Source organism: Juglans regia, chromosome 11, assembly GCF_001411555.2.
Source record: "Juglans regia cultivar Chandler chromosome 11, Walnut 2.0, whole genome shotgun sequence".
NCBI classification, from domain to species: Eukaryota; Viridiplantae; Streptophyta; class Magnoliopsida; order Fagales; family Juglandaceae; genus Juglans; species Juglans regia.
The window spans coordinates 23,016,672-23,036,466 of NC_049911.1; the positions used below are offsets into that span (position 1 = coordinate 23,016,672).

Sequence of the window (19,795 nt, forward strand, 5' to 3'; positions counted from 1 at the left end):
TTGTTAATCTGGGATAGGAGAATCTTAGTCGATTTATTTAGCTTAGTCGTTTTGCTAGAAGGTCCCATGTATTGGGGTTCAACATATGCCACTTGTAGGATTGCTTTGCAGAACTGGTCTCCAAGTATCTTGTGGGAACCTTTTGTGCTAATCCTGATTTCTTTTATACGTTTAATTATTTTCCGGGGGGTTTGGGGGGAAGGGGGGGTTACACATTGCCATTTTAAGAATGCTTTACAAAGAGTTGAAATTGATATGCTTCTATGTTGTCAGATCTACTATTTGAAGTAAATTTCAAAATGCTGGTAAAAGGATAAAGTGAGTTAAAGTTTGACTGGAGTAGGGCAGTTGAGCTAAATTATTGTCCATGGAACCCACATAATTAGGTATAAAGCTTTAAGTAATGTGCTTTCCCGGGATTAGTTGGGACTTTGTTCTGGACATCTAGCGCCAATAAAAAAAGTAATGTGCTTAGGCTGTTTTGTTGACGTGTATGGAAAAAGGAGGAGAGCCTTGGTAATGTTTCTATTTTAAAAATAGATGGCAAATTTGGCTAGAATTCCTTTTTATGGTAGTAATTTGGATGCGATGGTGATGCCATTCTTAATGACATGAATCCAGGTATTCACCATCCAAATATTTGCCTTGCGAGAATATAATTCAGCTACAACTTACTAATGGTTAGGGGCGGCAATATTTGACTCAACCTGTGAACTCAACATACACACGACAGTTTTATCAAAAAAAAAAAAAAATACACCACACGAAATTAGCGGGTTTGAGTTTGATCTAAATGGGTTTGGGTCAAAACGAGTTGACCCGTTAAGACACAATTAATAAACGGGTCAATAATGGGTCAACCTGCTTAATCCGAAAACAACCCACAATAACTCGTTTAAATTTTATTTTAAAATTACAATTTTATTATTGTTGGGTTGTAATTGTTAATAGGATGTGCGACAACCCATTAGTTAGGATTGTCGCAGCTAGCTTTCCTTATTTTGTACAGATTAGACTTTCCTTATGTCTTCAGCTTTCCTTATTTTGTACAGATTAGACTTTCCAAAATAGGGGTAGCGTGTACAGCTAGGGGATTGAGAGAAAATCTTGGTTGTAATTAGAGGAAAATGCTTAAATATCTTGCTGTATAGTTTCTATATATATGAAAGGTCTCAGGACATGAAGGTCATTCAAACAAATTGACATGGTATCAGAGCTATTTTCTGAACCAAAATTCTTTGCTGTCTAAGTAGATGTTTGGATTCGAAGATGATTTGAGATGACTTGAGATGAGCTGAGATGAGTTGAGATGGATTGTGAATAGTAATGAGATGAGTTGTGAATAGTAGTGAGATTTGTGAGTTAAAGTTACTGAATAGTAATGAATAGTAGTGAGATGAGTTGAGATGAGTTGAGATGAGCTGAGATGACTTGCGAATCCAAACAAGCCGAGCCTAAATCTCTCGTAGTCTCTTGGTTTAGCCCTTCGGGATCCTTGGTTTTCTAGTCAAATTTGTGGCTCTCGGTGGTGTGTTTTCTTGGAGGATTTCTGGAGTTTGAGGGTATAATGGAAAAAATTACTTGGCCTTGGAGTTTCAATTTAGGATGTTTGTGAAAGGGAAGGAGTTGTGGAGCCATATTGATGGCAACAGTAAAACTCCTGACAGCGGAACAGATCTTGTTCAATGAGAAAGCAAGGATACAAGAATTGTGTCTTGGTTGTTGGGATCTATTGAGCCTCACATGGTGAATAATCTTCGTTCCTTCACAACTATTAAAAAGATGTGGGAGTATCTGAGGTGTATCTACAATCAAGACAACAATGCTAGAAGGTTTCAGTTGGAGTTGGAGATTGCTAACTACAGCCGAGGTAATCTGTCCATTGAACAATTCTATGGTGGGTTTCTTAAATTATGGAGCGAATATTCGAGCATTATTCATTCCTAGGTTTCTCAAGAAGCACTAGGTGCACTTTAGGAGGTTCATGCAGAGAGTCAGAGAGATCAATTTCTGATGAAGTTGAGATCAAAATTTGAGACTACACGGGCAGGCTTGCTAAATCGTGATCCCCTTCCCTTGTTGGATGTTTGTCTTGGCAAATTGTTAAGAGAGGAGCAGCGGCTGTCCACTCAACTTGGAATGACACAAGATAGGATTCATTCCGAGGTGGTTAATTTGGCATATGCCGCTCAGGGAAGAAGAAGAAATCAGTCACAAATTCAATGCTACAGCTACAAGGAATATGGGCATATTGCACGGAATTGTAGCAAGAAATTTTGCAACTATTGCAAGAAGGATGGCCATATAATTAAGGAATGTCCAATACGACCCCAAAACAGACAGGCACAGGCATTTCATACAGCTCTTCAAACCCCACTAATGGCTTCAAATCTTACACAGAATGTTGCAGCCACCTCAACTGGACCAGTTGGTGTTAATCAGCCTGGACTCACGCCAGAGATGGTGCAACAAATGATTATATCAGCTTTCTCTGCTTTCGGACTTCAAGGTAAGGGTTCCCAACTCACACCTTGGTTTGTGGATTCGAGGGCCTCAAATCATATGACTGGAAGCGCATATATGTTACATGGTATTCGCAAGTATTAAGGTGCCCAGCACATTTAGATTGCCAATGGGAGTACTCTTCCTATTAGTGCTGTTGGTACTCTTGGACATGGTTTCAAGGATATTTTTGTGTCACCGGGGTTGTCTACAAACTTGATTTCTGTTGGCCAATTGGTGGATACTAACTGTGATGTTAATTTTTCTTGTGGTGGTTGTATTGTGCAGGATTAGGTGTTCGGGACTGTGGTCGTGAAGGGGCCTAAAGTGGGACACTTATTTCCTTTACATTTTTCTATTCCTAGTTTAATGTCTTTGGCTTGTACTACCGTAGCAAATAAAAGTGAGGTATGGCATAAAAGACTGGGCCATCCAAATTCTGTAGTATTGACACATCTAATGAAACATGGTCATTTGGGGAATAAAGATCAGTTTTCATCTCTTAGTTTGTGTTTCGATCGTGCTACTTGTAAACTTGGCAAAAACAAGACTTTACCTTTTTCCTATGCATGGCAGCCATGCTACAAAATGCTTTGAGATCATTCATTCTGATGTTTACGGTGTTAGTCCAGTTGTTTCACATGCTCATTACAAGTACTTTGTGACGTTCATCGATGATTATAGTCGTTTCACCTGGGTCTCTTTTCTTCGATCTAAGGCAGATGTGTTCTCTGTGTTTCAGACCTTTGTAGCTCTTATTGAAACACAATTTTCCACTTATATTAAAGTCTTGCATTCTGATTCAGGGGGAGAATATATGTCTTACAATTTTCAAAACTACTTACAGCAAAAGGGTATCCTTTCTCAGCGCTCTTGCCCTTACACCCCACAACAAAATGGCGTGGCTGAGCGCAAGAATCAACATCTCTTGGATGTGGTTCGTACTCTATTAATTGAATCTTCTGTTCCATCTAAATTTTGGGTTGAAGCCTTGTCTACTACCGTATACTTGATTAATCTCTTACCTATGCAGACCTTGCAATACGACTCTCCTTATTTCCTCTTGTTTGGTAGTCATCCTAAGTATCAGTCCCTTCATGCTTTTGGGTGTGTTTGTTTTGTCCATTTGCCACCCACTAAATGCCACAAACTTGCAGGTAAATCTGCACGATGTGCTTTTATGGGGTATAGTAATGCTCATAAAGGTTTTGTTTGTTATGATGCTACTGCTAACAAACTTCATGTATCCAGAAATGTGATTTTCTTTGAGAATCAATATTTTCTTTTTAGTCTCACCTTCTTTCGAAATCTGATCTTGTCATGCTTCCCAATTTTGATAATATGTCACATGTTGTTGAACGCTTTCAATTAGGCGTTGTGTACCAGAGACATCGTCCACACCCACCAACGCCCCTTTCCGACACTGATTTCCCACCTGATCCAGTGGACATTGCACCTCGGTGGTCTAGCAGAGTCACTCAACCCCTAGATAGGAATGGTTTTCCTTATACCTCACTCCCTGCGACTTTGGATACTATTGCAGTGCCTCGTTCTTATTCTCAGGCATCTCTACAAGCTTGTTGGTAGCAAGCTATGCAAGAAGAGCTTCTGGCACTCCAGGAAAATCACATTTGGGATATTGTATCTTGTCCTTCTGGTGTGAAACCTAATGGGTGTAAATGAGTCTATTCGGTTAAGTTTCAATATGATGGCTCCTTAGAGAGGTATAAGGCTCATCTAGTGGCACTTGGAAATCGCCAAGAGTATGGCATTGATTATGATGAAACTTTTGCACCTGTCGCTAAGATGACTACGGTGCGGACCGTCTTGGCCATTGCTACCTCCAAAGGTTGGGCTCTCTGGCAGATGGATGTCAAGAATGCTTTTCTATATGGGGACCTCAAGAAGGAAATCTATATGACATCTCCCCAAGGTCTGTTTTCTACACCATCTTCAGATGTTTGTCGCCTAAAACGGTCTTTGTATGGCTTAAAGCAGGCACCGCGTGCTTGGTTTGATAAGTTTCATTCCACTCTTCTTGATTTCAATTTTGTTCAAAGCAATTTTGATTCATCTCTCTTTCTTCGAAAGACTGCTACCAGGATTGTCTTGCTTTTGGTCTATGTGGATGATATCGTGATTATAGGAACGGACTCCCAGTTGATTGAGCAGTTACAAAAGCACCTCAAGGCCTCCTTTCATATGAAAGATCTTGGCCATCTGTAGTATTTCCTCGGCCTTGAGGTTCAAACCACATTAGAAGGTACATATTTGCATCAGCACAAGTATACACAAGAGGTGATTACTTTGGCTGGTCTTTAGGACGGAAATTCGGTTCTTACACCTTTGGAGGTGAATTGGAAACTGCAACAAGGGGAAGGGGAGCTTCTTTCTGATCCCTCATTCTACCAGCAATTGGTTGGGAGTTTAAACTATTTAATGATTACAAGACCCGATATTTCCTTTGTTGTCTAACAGGTTAGTCAGTTTATACATGCGCCTCGCCACCTTCATCTTCTTGTTGTTCGACGTATCATTCGTTACCTCAAGGGGACTTTTTGACGTGGGTTGTTCTTTTTGGTTGGATCTCCTATTCAACTGACAGATTACAGTGATGCAGATTGGGCAGGATGTGTGGACACTCGTCGTTCTGTCACATGGTGGTGCATGTTTCTCGAAAATGCTCTTATCTCTTGGAAGAGTAAGAAGCAGGCTCACGTTTCAAAATCCTCTACGGAGTCTGAGTATTGTGCTATGTCTTCTGCCTGTTCTGAGATTGTGTGGCTTCGTGGGTTGTTGGCAGAACTTGGTTTTCCTCAGCTCCAGCCTACTCCACTTCATGCTGACAACATGAGTGCTATTTAGATTACTGCTAACCCGGTCTTTCATGAGCAGACCAAGCACATCGAAGTGGATTGTTATTCCATACGTGAAGCTTTTGATAGGGGTGTGATTACTCTTCCTCATATTTTCGCTGTTCTTCAGACAGCCGATGTGTTCACCAAGGCTCTTACCTGGCACAAGCATCAGTTCATGATTGACAAATTGATGCTTCTTGATCCGGCAGCATCAATTTGAGGGAGGATGTTAATAGGATGTGCGGCAACCTATTAGTTAGGATTGTTGAAGTTGGCTTTCCTTATGTCTTCAGCTTTCCTTAGTTTGTACAGATTAGACTTTCCAAAATAGGGGAAGCGTGTACAGCTAGGGGATTGAGAGAAAATCTCGGTTGTAAGCAGAGGAAAATGCTTTTATATCTTGCTGTATAGTTTCTATATATATATGAAAGGTCTCAGGACATGAAGGTCATTCAGACAAATTGATAGTAATATTGGTACTTCTCAATATGCTTATGTTTTTGTTGTTGGGATTGTAATTTTAGACCTATGCTGATATTTGTTATTGTTGGGTTTATAATATTGGTTTTATCACAACTTAAAAAATGAAAAATATTGATATTTTTTATTAGTAGGTAGTCTTATTACTTTTATTTTTTTTGAGATATTGTGGCTACTAATAAATATAGATTTTAACTTTTATGTGAAATTATGTTAATCAAGTCAAATGGGTTATGCGGGTTAGTCAATCCATTCACATGAAACGGTTTGAAATGAGTCTTGTCATGTTGACCCATTTCTAATTAATTATTAAACGTGTCAAAACGGGTGACACGACATGAACTGTCATTTAAATGGGTTGTGTTAGGGTTTGAAGTTCTAACCCGTTTAGCTTAATGGGTCATGTTCGAGTTTACCCATACATTTGAACGTCCATGACTTGACACAAAACGAACACGAATTGGCACCCTACTAATGGTGCAGCCACCCAAATTACTACTATACAATTTGCAATAACAGGCCTCCTAAAAGTTACCATTTGTCTACTATATACAGATATATTTATGTTTTCACACGTTTCTCTTGTTGCCTTCAACATTCAATTTGTTTCATTTTTTACCATTTCTTTTCTCTGATGCAGCTATCTTGTGTTAAGTGTGATCTGGAGGAAATGGATTATATCATGACTACTAGAGAAAGTAGCTTGACTGAGCAACTTCTTCCTTCAAAGCATTCATTTTTCATTCGTGAATCAAGGTAATAAACTTGGAAAATTTATATATCTGGTTAACATCTAGCCATCTCCTTTTGTAGATTCGTCCTTTCCTCACTCGATAATCATAACAAACTATGTACTGAGTCTAATCCAAAGAGTTTGACCTCCAATTCGTTTGACGCGCTTTCAGCCATTAGACTCAGTACAGTGGGAATAAAAGAACAAACTAATACAATTGTTGAAGAAGGTTGAGTAAAGTGGACCTTCACTCTTCTCGGCCATCCCATCTTTGACTCATTGTTGAAGAAGTTTTCCTTGGCTAGGTCCCTAAAACTTGAAGGTAATGCCTAATACTTGCATTGCTGAGAGATTTCAAAAGTCCATGTGTTGATAAGATAATGCCTTTTCCAAATGTTGATCAAGTGCTGTAATCACCCAAGGAAAGCTCAACCCACCTATAGACTTATACTCAAAAGTACCGGACAATGTTAGACTTGAAGTCCCTTTTAAATGATTATAAATTGCGGGAACTTTTTTCTTTTGGGCAATCTAGGATCCCTTTCACCACCCTCTCATACTCAATTAAGGATGTTATAATCTCCCCTTCTTAAATCTCAGACGTCCTTGTCAGACCATTGGTGTTGTTGGTGGCATGACTCAAGCCCCAAACTTCTAGTTGGAATTGGCTCTAATAGTCTGGTGCAAGGTGCAATGAACCAAGGAAGCTCAAATCACATTTGGGTTTATAATCCAAAAGTATTAGTCAATATTACAACTAGACTTTCTTTGGAATCATTATAAACCACAATAACTTGTTCTTTTAAGTAATAGGGATCACATTCACCACCCTCTCATACTAGATTTGCAATATTCAAAAATTGCAACATGGATAATTCAAGGATCTTGGCTAACCATTTCAGTTTTTGATGTTAAATTTGTCTCAAGTTTCGCTTCAATTGTAAAGCTTTCATGGTGCGTTAAGGAGATTTTCTAACTTCACTCACTGAAAGTTTGCATCTATTTTCATGAGCTCTACTCTTCTAATATTCATCAATGTTGTCTTGGATTCCTAAGGCCAATTAATGCATTCTACCAAAGTTCAAAGATCTTGCTGACTTGCTCTATTGATCTAATCTTACTGATATATATCTGAATCACTTATCAAAAAAAATATATCTGAATCTTTCTTTTTTGTTCTAACAAGACGTTTTACTTGTGCTGATGAGTTGCATTTCTGTTGTTTTCCATGTTTGAAAAGTGTCATCTGGGATTTAGTGTCAGATTGCTGAATAAGAGGCTCTTGTGGTACTCTATTATCTTAATTTGATACTGTAAGCTCACAGGATCTTACTTATAAAAAAAAACAAGCTCACAGGATCTTTTATATGATGTGCAGATCTTCTAATATTCATCAATGTTGTCTTGGATTCCTACGGTCAATTAATGCATTCTACCAAAGTTCAAAGATCATGCTCTATTGATTTAATCTTACCGATATATATCTGGATCTTTTTTTTTTGTAACAAGACTTTACTTGTGCCGATGAGTTGCATTTCTGTTGTTTTCATGTTTGAAAAGTGTCTTTTGGGATTTAGTGTCAGATTGCTGAATAAGAGGCTCTTGTGGTACTCTATTATCTTAATTTGATACAGTGTGAGCTTACAAGCTCACAGGATCTTTTAAATAATGTGCAGATCTGGTGTAAAGCATACCAATGTTTTGTTGAGGGGAGCAGTGTTTCGGACATTTAGTATCAACTTTTTCACGTACGGTTTTCCGGTATATATTCGTAATCTATGTGTAGTAAACTGCTTTGTAAGCTTACTCTTGCTTCTCTCAACTAAATGGTATTTGAAACACAATGTAGATGTCTCACTTATCCAGGTCAACTTTTAGTTTTATTTAATTTGTTCTGACGAGCAGGATGTCGATTATAGAATAGAATATCCTCTTACCAGCAACTTTTGTGGTTACTCTTGATATAAACATCAATTCCACATAAGGTCTTGTTTAAGATCTCTCCAATTGTTAAGGGAAAACAAATATGAACAGGATAACAATTAGAGAATGGTGCAATTCAAATGAAGCATCGGTTTTATGTAATACAGGTGAAGAAATCTTATGTGTAAATCGTTTAAAGAGATGCCTGCCTGAATTGAGTTGGTTTACTGTTTTGCAATTATTTTCATGGGTGTATTTTATATTCTTTAAACGCATTTCTTATTTGAATCTGAATATTTCTGGGTTTTTTTTTTTTTTTTTTGCTTCCAATTTAATGGGAACCCACAGCTGTTGATAAGCTCTAACTCATGACACCTCCTCCAGCTGTGTGGAGCATGAGCTAGTTAGTTCAAAACCCATCAGGTCTGTGTATAATGACCCATAAAACACAAAGTTTTGAAACCAAAGTAGCACCCGATCTGCATCATCTATACTAGTAGGTGGAAAAGTATATAACTTTCTTTTGTTGTTTATGCTCATATTTATGTTATATAGTGAACTTAATTTTTTTCTTTTTGATACGAGGAAGCTATTCTTGAAATATTCAAGTTCTACAAGCATTGGATTTTAGTTATATCAAAAGTTTTAAACTAAAAACTATGGTAATTTTGACAGGTCTCATTGTTTGCTCTTTCCTTTTGGAGTTTCCATTTTGCAAGTTTATGTGCCTTCGGATTACTTGCTTATGTTGGCTACATTGCATATGCCTTCCCTTCCTTATTTCATTTGCACCAGTTGAATGGGCTGCTTCTTGTCTTCATTCTCTTGTGGGCTGTTAGCACATATATTTTCAATGTGGCATTTGCTTTCTTGAATCGGAAACTTGGAAAGGTAATCCTCTCTTACATGATGAAGTTTAGCTGTTTGTTATCCTACGAGGTCCAATGATTGAAAGTTATTTCTTGAATGCATATACAGGACATGGACATTTGGGAGATGGTTGGGTTATGGCATTATCCAATACCTGGGTTCTTCCTGCTTGCACAGTTTTGCCTTGGAGTTTTGGTTGCCTTGGGTAATCTTGTGAACAACTCTGTTTTTCTATGCTTGACTGATGAGCATGGGCAATCTTCAAATGAGAACTCTTCAGCAGAAGGTAATTAAAATATAATATTGTTAGTAGTGTTGGAGCAAGGAACTTTCGTATTTGACCAATATTATGATAATATATACTTTTTTCTTTGTAAGCTGCATATGCATAGTAGTAAAAAAATAATATAAACACAATCATAGATACAAATGTAGTTATCAAATTTGACAAAAATGTGTCAAGATTGATGAAAAACTTTTAGGAATCTCTAATCAATTATATTGTTTGTCCCAGGTACACAAAAAGGAACAAAAACACAAAACTTAAGTATCTCCACAACCGAGTCCTTCACTTGGTGGAGGAATGATGCTGCTATACTAAATCATTTCAATATAAGATATTAGTTGGGACTTTAGTGTGCATTAGTTCATCTATCGGTCTCAAGGGGAAGAAAGGAATTAAAATATACGAAATCCTCACTTATTTTGTTTTTGACACAACTATGGATGACCCACACATTTAACTCAGATAAATAGCTGGTATAACGAATGAGAATTTAGCATCAGATCTCTCATAGCATCAGATTTTTTTTTTTTTCACTATTTAAACATGAATTAAATTCCGTCCTCTTAAAAAAAATCAATTAAATTAAACACCAGCAAAGTTATCTGAGTATCTGATCAAAGCTATTGACTAAAGTAAAGACCACCTAATCCTATATTGACACATATGAATTAGTATGTGATTGATAATTTGAGGATATCAATTGTGTGAAGGTATCCAAAGTCTGTTATGAAAATGCATTTCCACATCATGTTGTCTTCTTAAATTTGACATTGAGCAAAGTTTTAGAATTTTGAAAAAATATATTGGGTGTAGATAAAGTTTTTTATAATTTTGTGCCCAAAATTGGGTTTTCAATTATCCTAGGACTAATTCGGTGCCGCGGGGGGGGGGGGATAGATGGATGGGTTTGGTGGTCTGAAACTTTAGGGAAGCCATGGCCAGCCTTGCCCCCTGGGATCCCCCCATGATTGTTTGGGAGGTTTTTAGTTCAGTGTGTGCTTCTAAACATTGTGTGTTTATTTATTTATTTGTGCAGTATGTTAATCATATTGTTTGAACAGTTAAAGGAAATATTTTTTTGATCAGACCACTTGGCCCAAACTCAAAGGGCTGGATCTAGGTAACCGAGTTTGTGGGTTGGACTACTTAACCTAACTTGACGCTGCAGGCCGGAGTGAGTGAACCCAATCCAAATTGAAAATTATATAATGAGTAACAGCTCTAATTAACACCTTGAGGGGATGATTAGGCATTTTTACTAATTCAATGGAATTAAGTTCAAATTAAGGGGATGTTTTGAAAAGTTTTTCATCTCATCCCATCTCATTTTCTTCCTAAACACCATTCAAACACAAACACTTTCAAACTAATCATTACAACTTTCCCAAACTTTCAAATAAAAAACAAAAAACAATTAAACTTTTTCAAATCCCAAAACAAAAATAATATTACAAAATTATATTCTAACAATATTTTAATTTTATAATATTTTTTATTCAACTTTTTTTCTCTCTTTTCCCAAAACTCAATAAATACTTGACTCAAACTATCTCACTACTATTCACAAACCATCTTTGATCTTACTACTATTCACAAAATTCTCATTTCATCTCATTCCCCAAGCATTCCCTAAAACTTATGAATTACACAGGCATTCACCTATATAAGCAAAGCAGTAAATAAATGAACATACAAGATTTTGGTTACGTAGTGGAAACTTTTTCTAGAATGAGAGAGCAATTTGTAGGAATTATTCTCATTAAATTCGTAATATAGGTACAAGGTAGTATACATAGATTACAGCTGAAGAAAAAAAAGGAATGAATAAAGTAGGAAAGAATAAATTAAATGCTAACTTCTAAGGAAACTAAATCTTCTAGAATATTCACACATTTACAATCAATATTTCCTAGAATACAGCAGAGTTGACTAGGCAGATTTTTGGAAACTTTCAACACTCCCCATCAAGCTGGTTTGAAGATGTCTTCCATAGCCAGCTTGTTGATTAAGTTTTCAAACTGTTTCTTAGGCAGTCCCTTTGTAAGTATGTCTGCTACTTGCTCAGCTGTAAAAATATAGGGCAAACAAATTACCCCACTATCTATTTTTTCCTTGATAAAATGCTTGTCCACCTCCACATGTTTTGTTATGTCATGAAGAACTGGATTGTGAACAATAGCTATTGCAGCTTTATTATCACAATACAATTTCATTGGTAATGAACTAGTAACCTTCAACTCTTCCAGCAATCTTTTAATTCACAATGCTTCACAAATTCCATGAGCAACAGCCCTAAACTCAGCCTCTACACTAATCCTTGCCACCACATTCTATTTCTTGCTGCGCCATGATCTTCTATCAGTGACACTTCCAGCCCAATCTGCATCAATGTATATTTCAACGTGTAAACTCCCATGACCTCCAAACAATAAGCCTTTACCTGGAGTCCCCTTTAAGTACCTTAGGATTTTGTATACAACATCAAAATGTTTAGGTCCTGGTGAGTGCATAAACTGGCTTACCAAACTTGTTGCAAAGGCTATGTCAGGCCGTGTGTGAGAGAGATACAAGAGTTTCCCTACCAATCTTTGGTATTGTTCTCTATTGATTACTTCTTCAGGTTTAGCTGGTTGGAGTCTTAAATTCGGCTCTATAGGTGTTTCTGCAGCGTTACACCCTAATAAACCCGTTTCTCCAAGTAAATCAAGAACATATTTTCGTTGGGAAACAAATATACCTTTCTTTGACCTTGCAAACTCCATGCCAAGAAAATATTTCAAGTTACCTAAGTCTTTGATTTCAAACTCCTTAGCAAGAATCTTCTTTAATCTGCAAATTTCATTGCTGTCATCCCCTGTCAGAATAATATCATCAACATAGACAATAAGTATAGCTACTTCGCCTCCACCAGTGTATCTATAGAACATAGTGTGGTCAGCTTGACCTTGGCAATAGCCGTGACTCTTTATCACCTTCCCAAAGCGTTCAAACCAAGCTCTGGGAGATTGCTTGAGTCCATACAAAGACTTCCTCAATCTCCACACCTTCCCCTTGCCTTCTTTGCCTTCAAATCCTGGTGGTAGATCCATTAAAACTTCATCCTCTAGGTCCCCATTTAAGAAGGCATTCTTCACATCTAATTGATACAAGGGCCAGTTGGAATGGACTGCTAGGGATAGTAACACACAGCTTAAGTTCATCTTGGCTACAGGAGCAAAAGTTTCCTGGTAGTCAATTCCATATGTTTGAGTGAGCCCCTTTGCCACAAGTCTTACTTTGTACCTCTCTACACTACCATCAGCCTTGAATTTGACTATAAATACCCATTTACATCCCACAGTCTTCTTCCCCTTTGGTAGATCACCAATTTCCCAAGTGCCATTAGCAATTAGTGCATTCATCTCTTCTTGAACATCCAATCTCCATTCCGGGTGATCTAAGGCCCTGAATGGTTCTTGGAATAAACAAGTGAGAAATATTGGATGTAAAGGCCTTATGAGTATCAGAGAGTCTATGATAGGATAGATGTTTGACAATAGGATGTGTGGTGCAGGTTCTAACTCCTTTCCTAAGGGCTATAGGTAAGTCTAGATCAGTAGAATTGTCTTTAAAAAGAGTAGGAGTGGAAGAGTTACCTGGTGTATTGGAAGGACCAACTTGTAGAGGTGATGATGATTGGCTTTGCTCCGGATTGGAAGAAGGACTTCTATTATTATGATGATCTCTTCTTCTAGTATAAACACGAAGTTCAGATGAGGTAATATCTGATAGTATTTCTCCCCCTGGTTGAGAATCACTTATGCCTTGTACAGGTAGACTCGGAATTCCATTATTTTCACTAGATAAATTTTCTATCTCCGTACAACCAAAACTCCGACGATGAAAACTTTTGTTTTTTTCCTCTGGTGATGTTTTGGTGCATTTAGTGGTGTGTTAGTGTTTGCTATTAGTGAGTTATGGGTCCTTCGCAACTAGTGCTTATTGAATCCAAGGCTTTTGAGATTGTAAGGGATGGGAGGTTTGTCCATATAACATAGAAAGGTTGGAAGATGGTGAAAGAGATTAGTCTGGGGATAGACACGGCAAGGTGGTTCTTAAATGCCTTGGAGGATAGCTTGAAGGCTGGGAGGCAGGGGTATTATTTTGCTCATAGAGATGGTGACAGGGGCTATGTTGCTCAGTGTCGCCTTAACTCATGAGTCTGCTTCATGGCGTTGTTGGAGTATGGGGGGGTGGGTATCGAAATTTCTTGTTCATTCCTGAGGACAGGGAAGGAAGGGGGTGGAGTAAGATGGTGGAGGCGCTGAGGGTGGCTGGTTGTGCAGGTTCTTCCCTACCTCCACAACAACCTCCATCTCGGTCTTACAGAGAGGTGCTACAGCCCGGAGGTAGTGGTTGGGTTAGTCATTACTTTGACACTTCAACAGGCTCAAGAGAATAAGTTTAGTTTTTAAGTTGTGTTGACGTGGCAAGGGAAAATTTTCTCTCTAGCATGAGGGGCGATTAGGTTTTCGTGTGGCGCTAGCCGCCGGCTCCTTGCCTCTGTTGGCAGGACAGGACGCTGGCGTGGGGTTACTGAGCAAGGAGGAACAAGGCAGAATGCAGGGGTTGCCTTCGCGCTCAACAGCTGCGTTTGTGGATGTGGTGGCTACGAATCCACAGACCGTGCCTGAGGTGGTAATCCCTCTACGGGAACCAAGATTTCAGGATGGGGAGATGTTCTTTGTGTTTTTGAAAACGAAAATTCATCAATCGGCTCAGCCGTTTCGGTATTCCGTTGTTCTAAAATTTCTTCGTCGGCGACCATTTTGGACCACATTCATGGTTTTATCAAAAATCATTGGGAGTTTGAAATCTTTACTGGTGATTGGACAATTGCGCAATCCTCGTAATGTTCTGGTTCGAATGGCCAAGGAGGAAGATTTTATTAGTGTGATGGCGAGAGGAAATTCTGAAATACATGGAACTCCGTTTCGGGTTTTACATTGAACTCCGGATTTTGTGGAAGATGAAGATTCCCTTCGGGTGCCTGTATGGATTACATTGCCGGGGTTGCCTCCTAATTATTTTCAGGAGTCGATTTTGCAAAGTATTGGTAATGGGTTTGGTCGTTATTTGAAAAGAGACAATGCAACAGCTTGCGTGACTCGTTCGAAGGCAGTCCTCATTTGCGTGGAATTGGATGCATCTTTGCCGCTGCTTAAATCTTTTTGTCTGGGTCCTCCAGGCCTTGAATCGAGCCATTTTCAAGAGGTGATCTTTGAATCCAACCCCTCTTTCTGTGTCTTCTACAGAAAACAGGATCATCTAGAGAACAAGTGTTTACGGCGGCAGGAGAAAGGAAAGCGGGATAAGAAAATTGGTGGGGAGATGGAAGGAAAAAAGAATGGCATGAAGCATATTTGGAAGGTGGTAGGTAATCGGGAGGATGAGACTAATTTTCCAGTGAAAGAAAATGAGGTGGGGGAGTCTTCAAAGGCTCGACGCAATGCTATTCTTGAAAAAATACAGGAACGTCGGGAATCAATAGAGGAAGATCTTTCCTGTGTCTGGTTCATATCGTTGGATGGAGCATTGCATGATTCGTGTATGGATGCCTCTAACGTGCAGGTGCGAGTTGGTGATGATTTCAATTCATGTGGTTCTAAGGATGTGGAGATTAATGTGCCTCTGAAGGAATTAATTTCGAATTCACATGAGAGTTGGTTTGAAGCCATAGAGGAAGAATCTGAGGGGCAATTACAAGAAAAGGTTGATTTAGCTGAGCCGAGAAGTTCCTTGCGTTTGGTGGATGAGGCTCTCGAATTTGAACTTGGTGGATTGGGTGATAAAGAATTTTTTTGCTGCAGAAGATGTGGATGAATTGGGTAGGCATGAGTCGTCTGGTGAATCGGAGGAGGATTTACATGAACTAGCAGGGAAGGAGTTTGATTCAGATCCTGAAATGAATATCCCGTTGAAAAAAATAAAAGGGATCAGAAGAGCAAAATCTATCGTAGTGTTGGAGCGTCGCAAACGGTCCAAAAAATTACTTTAATTTTGATGCAGATACTTGGAATATTAGGGGCATTCTTTCGTCGAAGAGTAGACTTCATCGCATTTTGAATAAAAGTCGACCCTCAGTGGTGGCTATTTTAGAACCTTTTTTAGTTGCGAATAAATGTAGTAGATGGGCGAGATGGATGAAGTTGCCGTCATTTTTAAATAATGCGATGGTAGGTGGGAAAATTTGGATTTTTTGGGATGCTGATCTTGAGTTTGAATTGATCGACATGACGGACCAAGCGATTAGCGGGTGGTTTGTTCATGGAAATCGCCGGGTTCTTATAACATTTGTTTATGCGAGTTGCTTTCGGGCCAAAGGAGTGGAGCTTTGGGATTTTCTGAAAATACCAAATTCTGGTGGTCGTCCTTGGTTCATTGGGGGCGATTTTAATATAATTCGGGATAATAGTGAGAAGGTTGGTGGTCTTTTGCAGGCATCCCGTGCAAAGAGAGAGTTTAACCAGTGTATTAATTATTGTGCTTTGGTGGATCTTCCGTATGACGGGAATCGTTTTTCGTGGTGTAATGGGAGGTTAGGGGGGAGAAGAATTTGGGCGCGGCTGGATCGTATACTTGTGAACTTGCATTTTACGAGTTTTTTTGGTGCAATTAATGTTTCATATTTGCCTCGGACTTCTTCGGACCATGCACCAATGTTGGTGCAGCTTTTCAGAAAAGAGGAGCACATTGTTCGGCTTTTCAGGTTTCTTCGTATGTGGGGCTCTCATGAGGGCTTCTTCCATTAGTACAGGAGGTCTAGAACACTAGTATAGAGGGATGCACTATGGTACGCATTAGCAGTAAATTAAAAAGGCTAAAAGGCGTTCTTCAAACATGGAACAAAGAGTGTTTTGGTCGGGTGGAAGTTGAATTAAGAAGGCTGGAAGGTCGTATTGTGGAACTGGAGTCCGTACTCGCTAGTCAATTTTCAGTCCAGGTAGAGAATGCATTATTGAAATGCAAGCAAGAACATTTACGTTGGGTTCATCGTGTGGAGACCATGGCCTGCCAAAAATCTAGAGTTAAATGGCTTGCTGAGGGGGATGCTAATACTAGTTTCCTTCATGCTTCCATGAGACTTAAGAAGATTAATAAATGGATAGAGAGAATGCGGCTTGAGGATGGGAGAGTACTTGTTTCGGCTGAGGAGGTGCATGAGGGTGCGATTGATTTTTTTCAGCAATTCCTTTCAGTTTCGAATGTGGAGAGAGAATCGGCAGATCTTGATTTAATCATGCCAGTAGTTTCGAATGAAGAGAATGAAGCTTTATGTGCTGTCCCAACGTTGGAAGAGGTAAGAAATGCTTTATGGTCCATTCCTTCGGATGGTAGCCCGGGCTCGGATGGTTTCTCGGCTAGTTTTTTCATGATGACATGGGAGATTGTGAAAGATGACCTGGTGGAGATGGCTCAAGATTTTTTCTCAGGCCAACCGGTTTCTACTTTTTTTGGGGTTACAAATTTGGTTTTGATTCCGAAGGTAGATAAGCCTTTGGGCATTTTCGCCCAATTAGTCTATGTTTGGTAGTTTATAAAGTTATGTCGAAGATTATGGTGGCTCGGTTGGCTCCTATTTTGGATAAAATTATCTCTCTTGAGCAGGCTGCATTTATTCGGGGGCAAAGTATTTTTGAAAATATTTTGTTGGCCCAAGAATTGGTTCAAGGCATTAATAGGAAAGTGAGAGGTGGGAATGTCCTGTTGAAAATTGATATGGCTAAAGCATACGATCGAGTTAACTGGAGTTTTCTTCTTGAGATTCTTCGGAGGTTGGGATTTTCTGATAATTGGAGAAATCTTGTATTTAATGCTATTTCGTCTCCTTATTATTCGGTGATGTTAAATGGTTCCTCTAAAGGTTTTTTTCAAGGCCTCGTGTGGGTTACACCAAGGTGATCCTCTTCCCCCTTATTTATTTATTTTGTCTGAAGAGGTGCTTTCTCAAATGCTTCGTAAAGAGTTCAGCCTGGGTTATATTAAGGTTTCATTTGGAAACTAAACTCATCTTAACTCATCTCAACTCATCATTACAACTTTTTCAAATCTCAACACAAAATATAATAAACAATTCAACTTTTTCAAATCTCAAAATAATAATAATAATAAACAATAATATTCTAACAATATTTTATCATTTCAACTCAATTCAATTCAACATCCAAACGCACCCTAAGCCTTTCCATCCTAGTGGAGGCGATATGATTTCTCATTTGTTTTATGCGGATGATATTCTCATTTTTGCTAATGGGGGTAAGTCTTCAATTCGAAGGCTTATGGAAGTTTTGCAGCACTATGAAAGGATTTCTGGTCAGTTGATGAACCCAAGTAAGTCCTCCATGTTTCTTTCATCCTCAATTTCGATTGATCAGAAGAATGGGTTAAAATTGATTTCTGGGTTTGAGGAAGGCAAATGGCCATGTACGTATTTGGGTGTTCCTTTATTTGTGGGCCAATTATCTATCTGTATGTTTGACTCATTCTTGATTAAAATTCAAAAGAATCTGGCTAGGTGGAAGAGCAAGATCCTATCTTTTGGAGGTAAAATTGTACTTCTCAAACATGTATTAAATAGTATGCCTATTCACTTGCTCTCGGTATTGAATCTTCCTAAAGGTGTGCTATCGATGTTGAAGAAAATATTTTCAGACTTTCTTTGGGGTTCCTTGATGGAGGTTCAAAGAAGGAAATGGATTTCTTGGAGGAAAATTTGTTTGCTGGTGGAAGAGGGTGGGCTGGGAATTCGGGATCTTCATGAGATCCAAGATGCCTTACTTATGAAATTTGCCTGGAAATTAGTCCAAGGGAAATCGATGTAGGCAAATTTTTTTACTACAAAATAATACATTGGGAATTCTCATCTTTTTTCAGTGATGCAGCTCAGGAAAGGATCTCGGTTTTGGAAAGGTATAATGGCTTTAATGCCAAAGGTGTTGGAGAACTCGAAGTGGATTATTCGAGATGGACAAACGCGATTTTGGCTGGATAACTGGAGTGGAGATGGGGCATTGATTGCGTTGTTGCCAGTAGTCAGTGATGTATAGTTGAGACTAGCGGAAGTATTTACGGAAAATGGACCAAATCTGGACGTGTTACGTGAGCTGGTTCTGTATGACATATGTCGTATGCCAGAAGGGATAAAGCTCAAGACGGGAGTGGATACGTGCGTCTGGAAGCCAAGTATTAATGGCGAGTTTTCAACCAAATCGGCGTGGCAAGCAATTCAGCAACAAGGTGAGATTTGTTCCTGGAAGGCTTGGCTGTGGAAGACTTGGATCCTAAAGAAAATGTCATTTTTTGTTTGGCGTGCAAAGAGGAGAGCCATTCCGGTGGATGGTATCATTCAGGTGTTAGGAATTCCTATAGTTTCTAAATGTGAGTGTTGTGCTCAACCTAAAAGGGAGTCCTTCCATCATATATTATGTGAGGGCGAAGGAGCTCAAAAAGTGTGGAAATTTTTTGCGGAGGCTTGTTGCATTAGAGTTGCTCATATTCGGAATTGGGAGGGGATGATGAATTTTTGGTGGCGAAGAGCTTCATTGTCTTCACAGGTAGGGTGGCTTCAGGGGGTGCTTCCAATTGTCATCTCTTGATCTTTATGGAGAGCAAGGTGTGCAGCTTGAATGGAAGGTACAAATTTTAATTCTGATGATGTTATTCGATCGGTTAAAATTTTAGTCAATAATATTTTGAGTGGGGTCAAGAAATTTCAGTGTTTGGGAGAACATGATTGGATGGTTATGGAGAGACTAGGTTGTTCGATAATTCCTATTGTGAAGAGGAGGTTAAAATTAATTGCATGGACACCACCAGAGAGAGGGAGGGTTAAATTAAATGTAGATGGTAGTTCTCGTGGTAATCCAAGTGAATCCGGTGGGGGTGGTATTATTCGGGATTCTAGAGGTAATGTTATGGCGGGTGCTCACTACTATGGGCAGGCTACGAATACTATTGCTGAGTGTAGAGCTCTCCTGGATGGGCTTTGGATGTGTAGGCAGTTGGGGTTGAGGGATATTTTGGTAGAATCAGATTCAAAGGTGATTGTTGGGTGGTTGGCATTGGGAGTGTGCAAGTATTGGTTTCTTTGGGATTACTGGGAAG

General features: G+C 39.0%; 1 protein-coding gene across 3 annotated transcripts in view; it reads left to right on the forward strand.

The window, feature by feature from the left end:
- LOC109010936 (piezo-type mechanosensitive ion channel homolog) overlaps positions 1 to 19,795 on the forward strand; it is a 51,698-nt gene that overhangs the window by 16,329 nt on the left and 15,574 nt on the right. For 2 of the 3 annotated variants that reach the window (XM_018991905.2, XM_035682793.1), the window contains 4 exons: positions 6,481 to 6,596; positions 8,250 to 8,334; positions 9,172 to 9,387; positions 9,475 to 9,652. In XM_018991905.2, coding sequence (XP_018847450.1) covers positions 6,481 to 6,596; positions 8,250 to 8,334; positions 9,172 to 9,387; positions 9,475 to 9,652 — 595 coding nt within the window. The remainder of the gene's footprint in view (positions 1 to 6,480; positions 6,597 to 8,249; positions 8,335 to 9,171; positions 9,388 to 9,474; positions 9,653 to 19,795) is intronic. The other variant, XM_035682792.1, reaches the window with a different exon arrangement.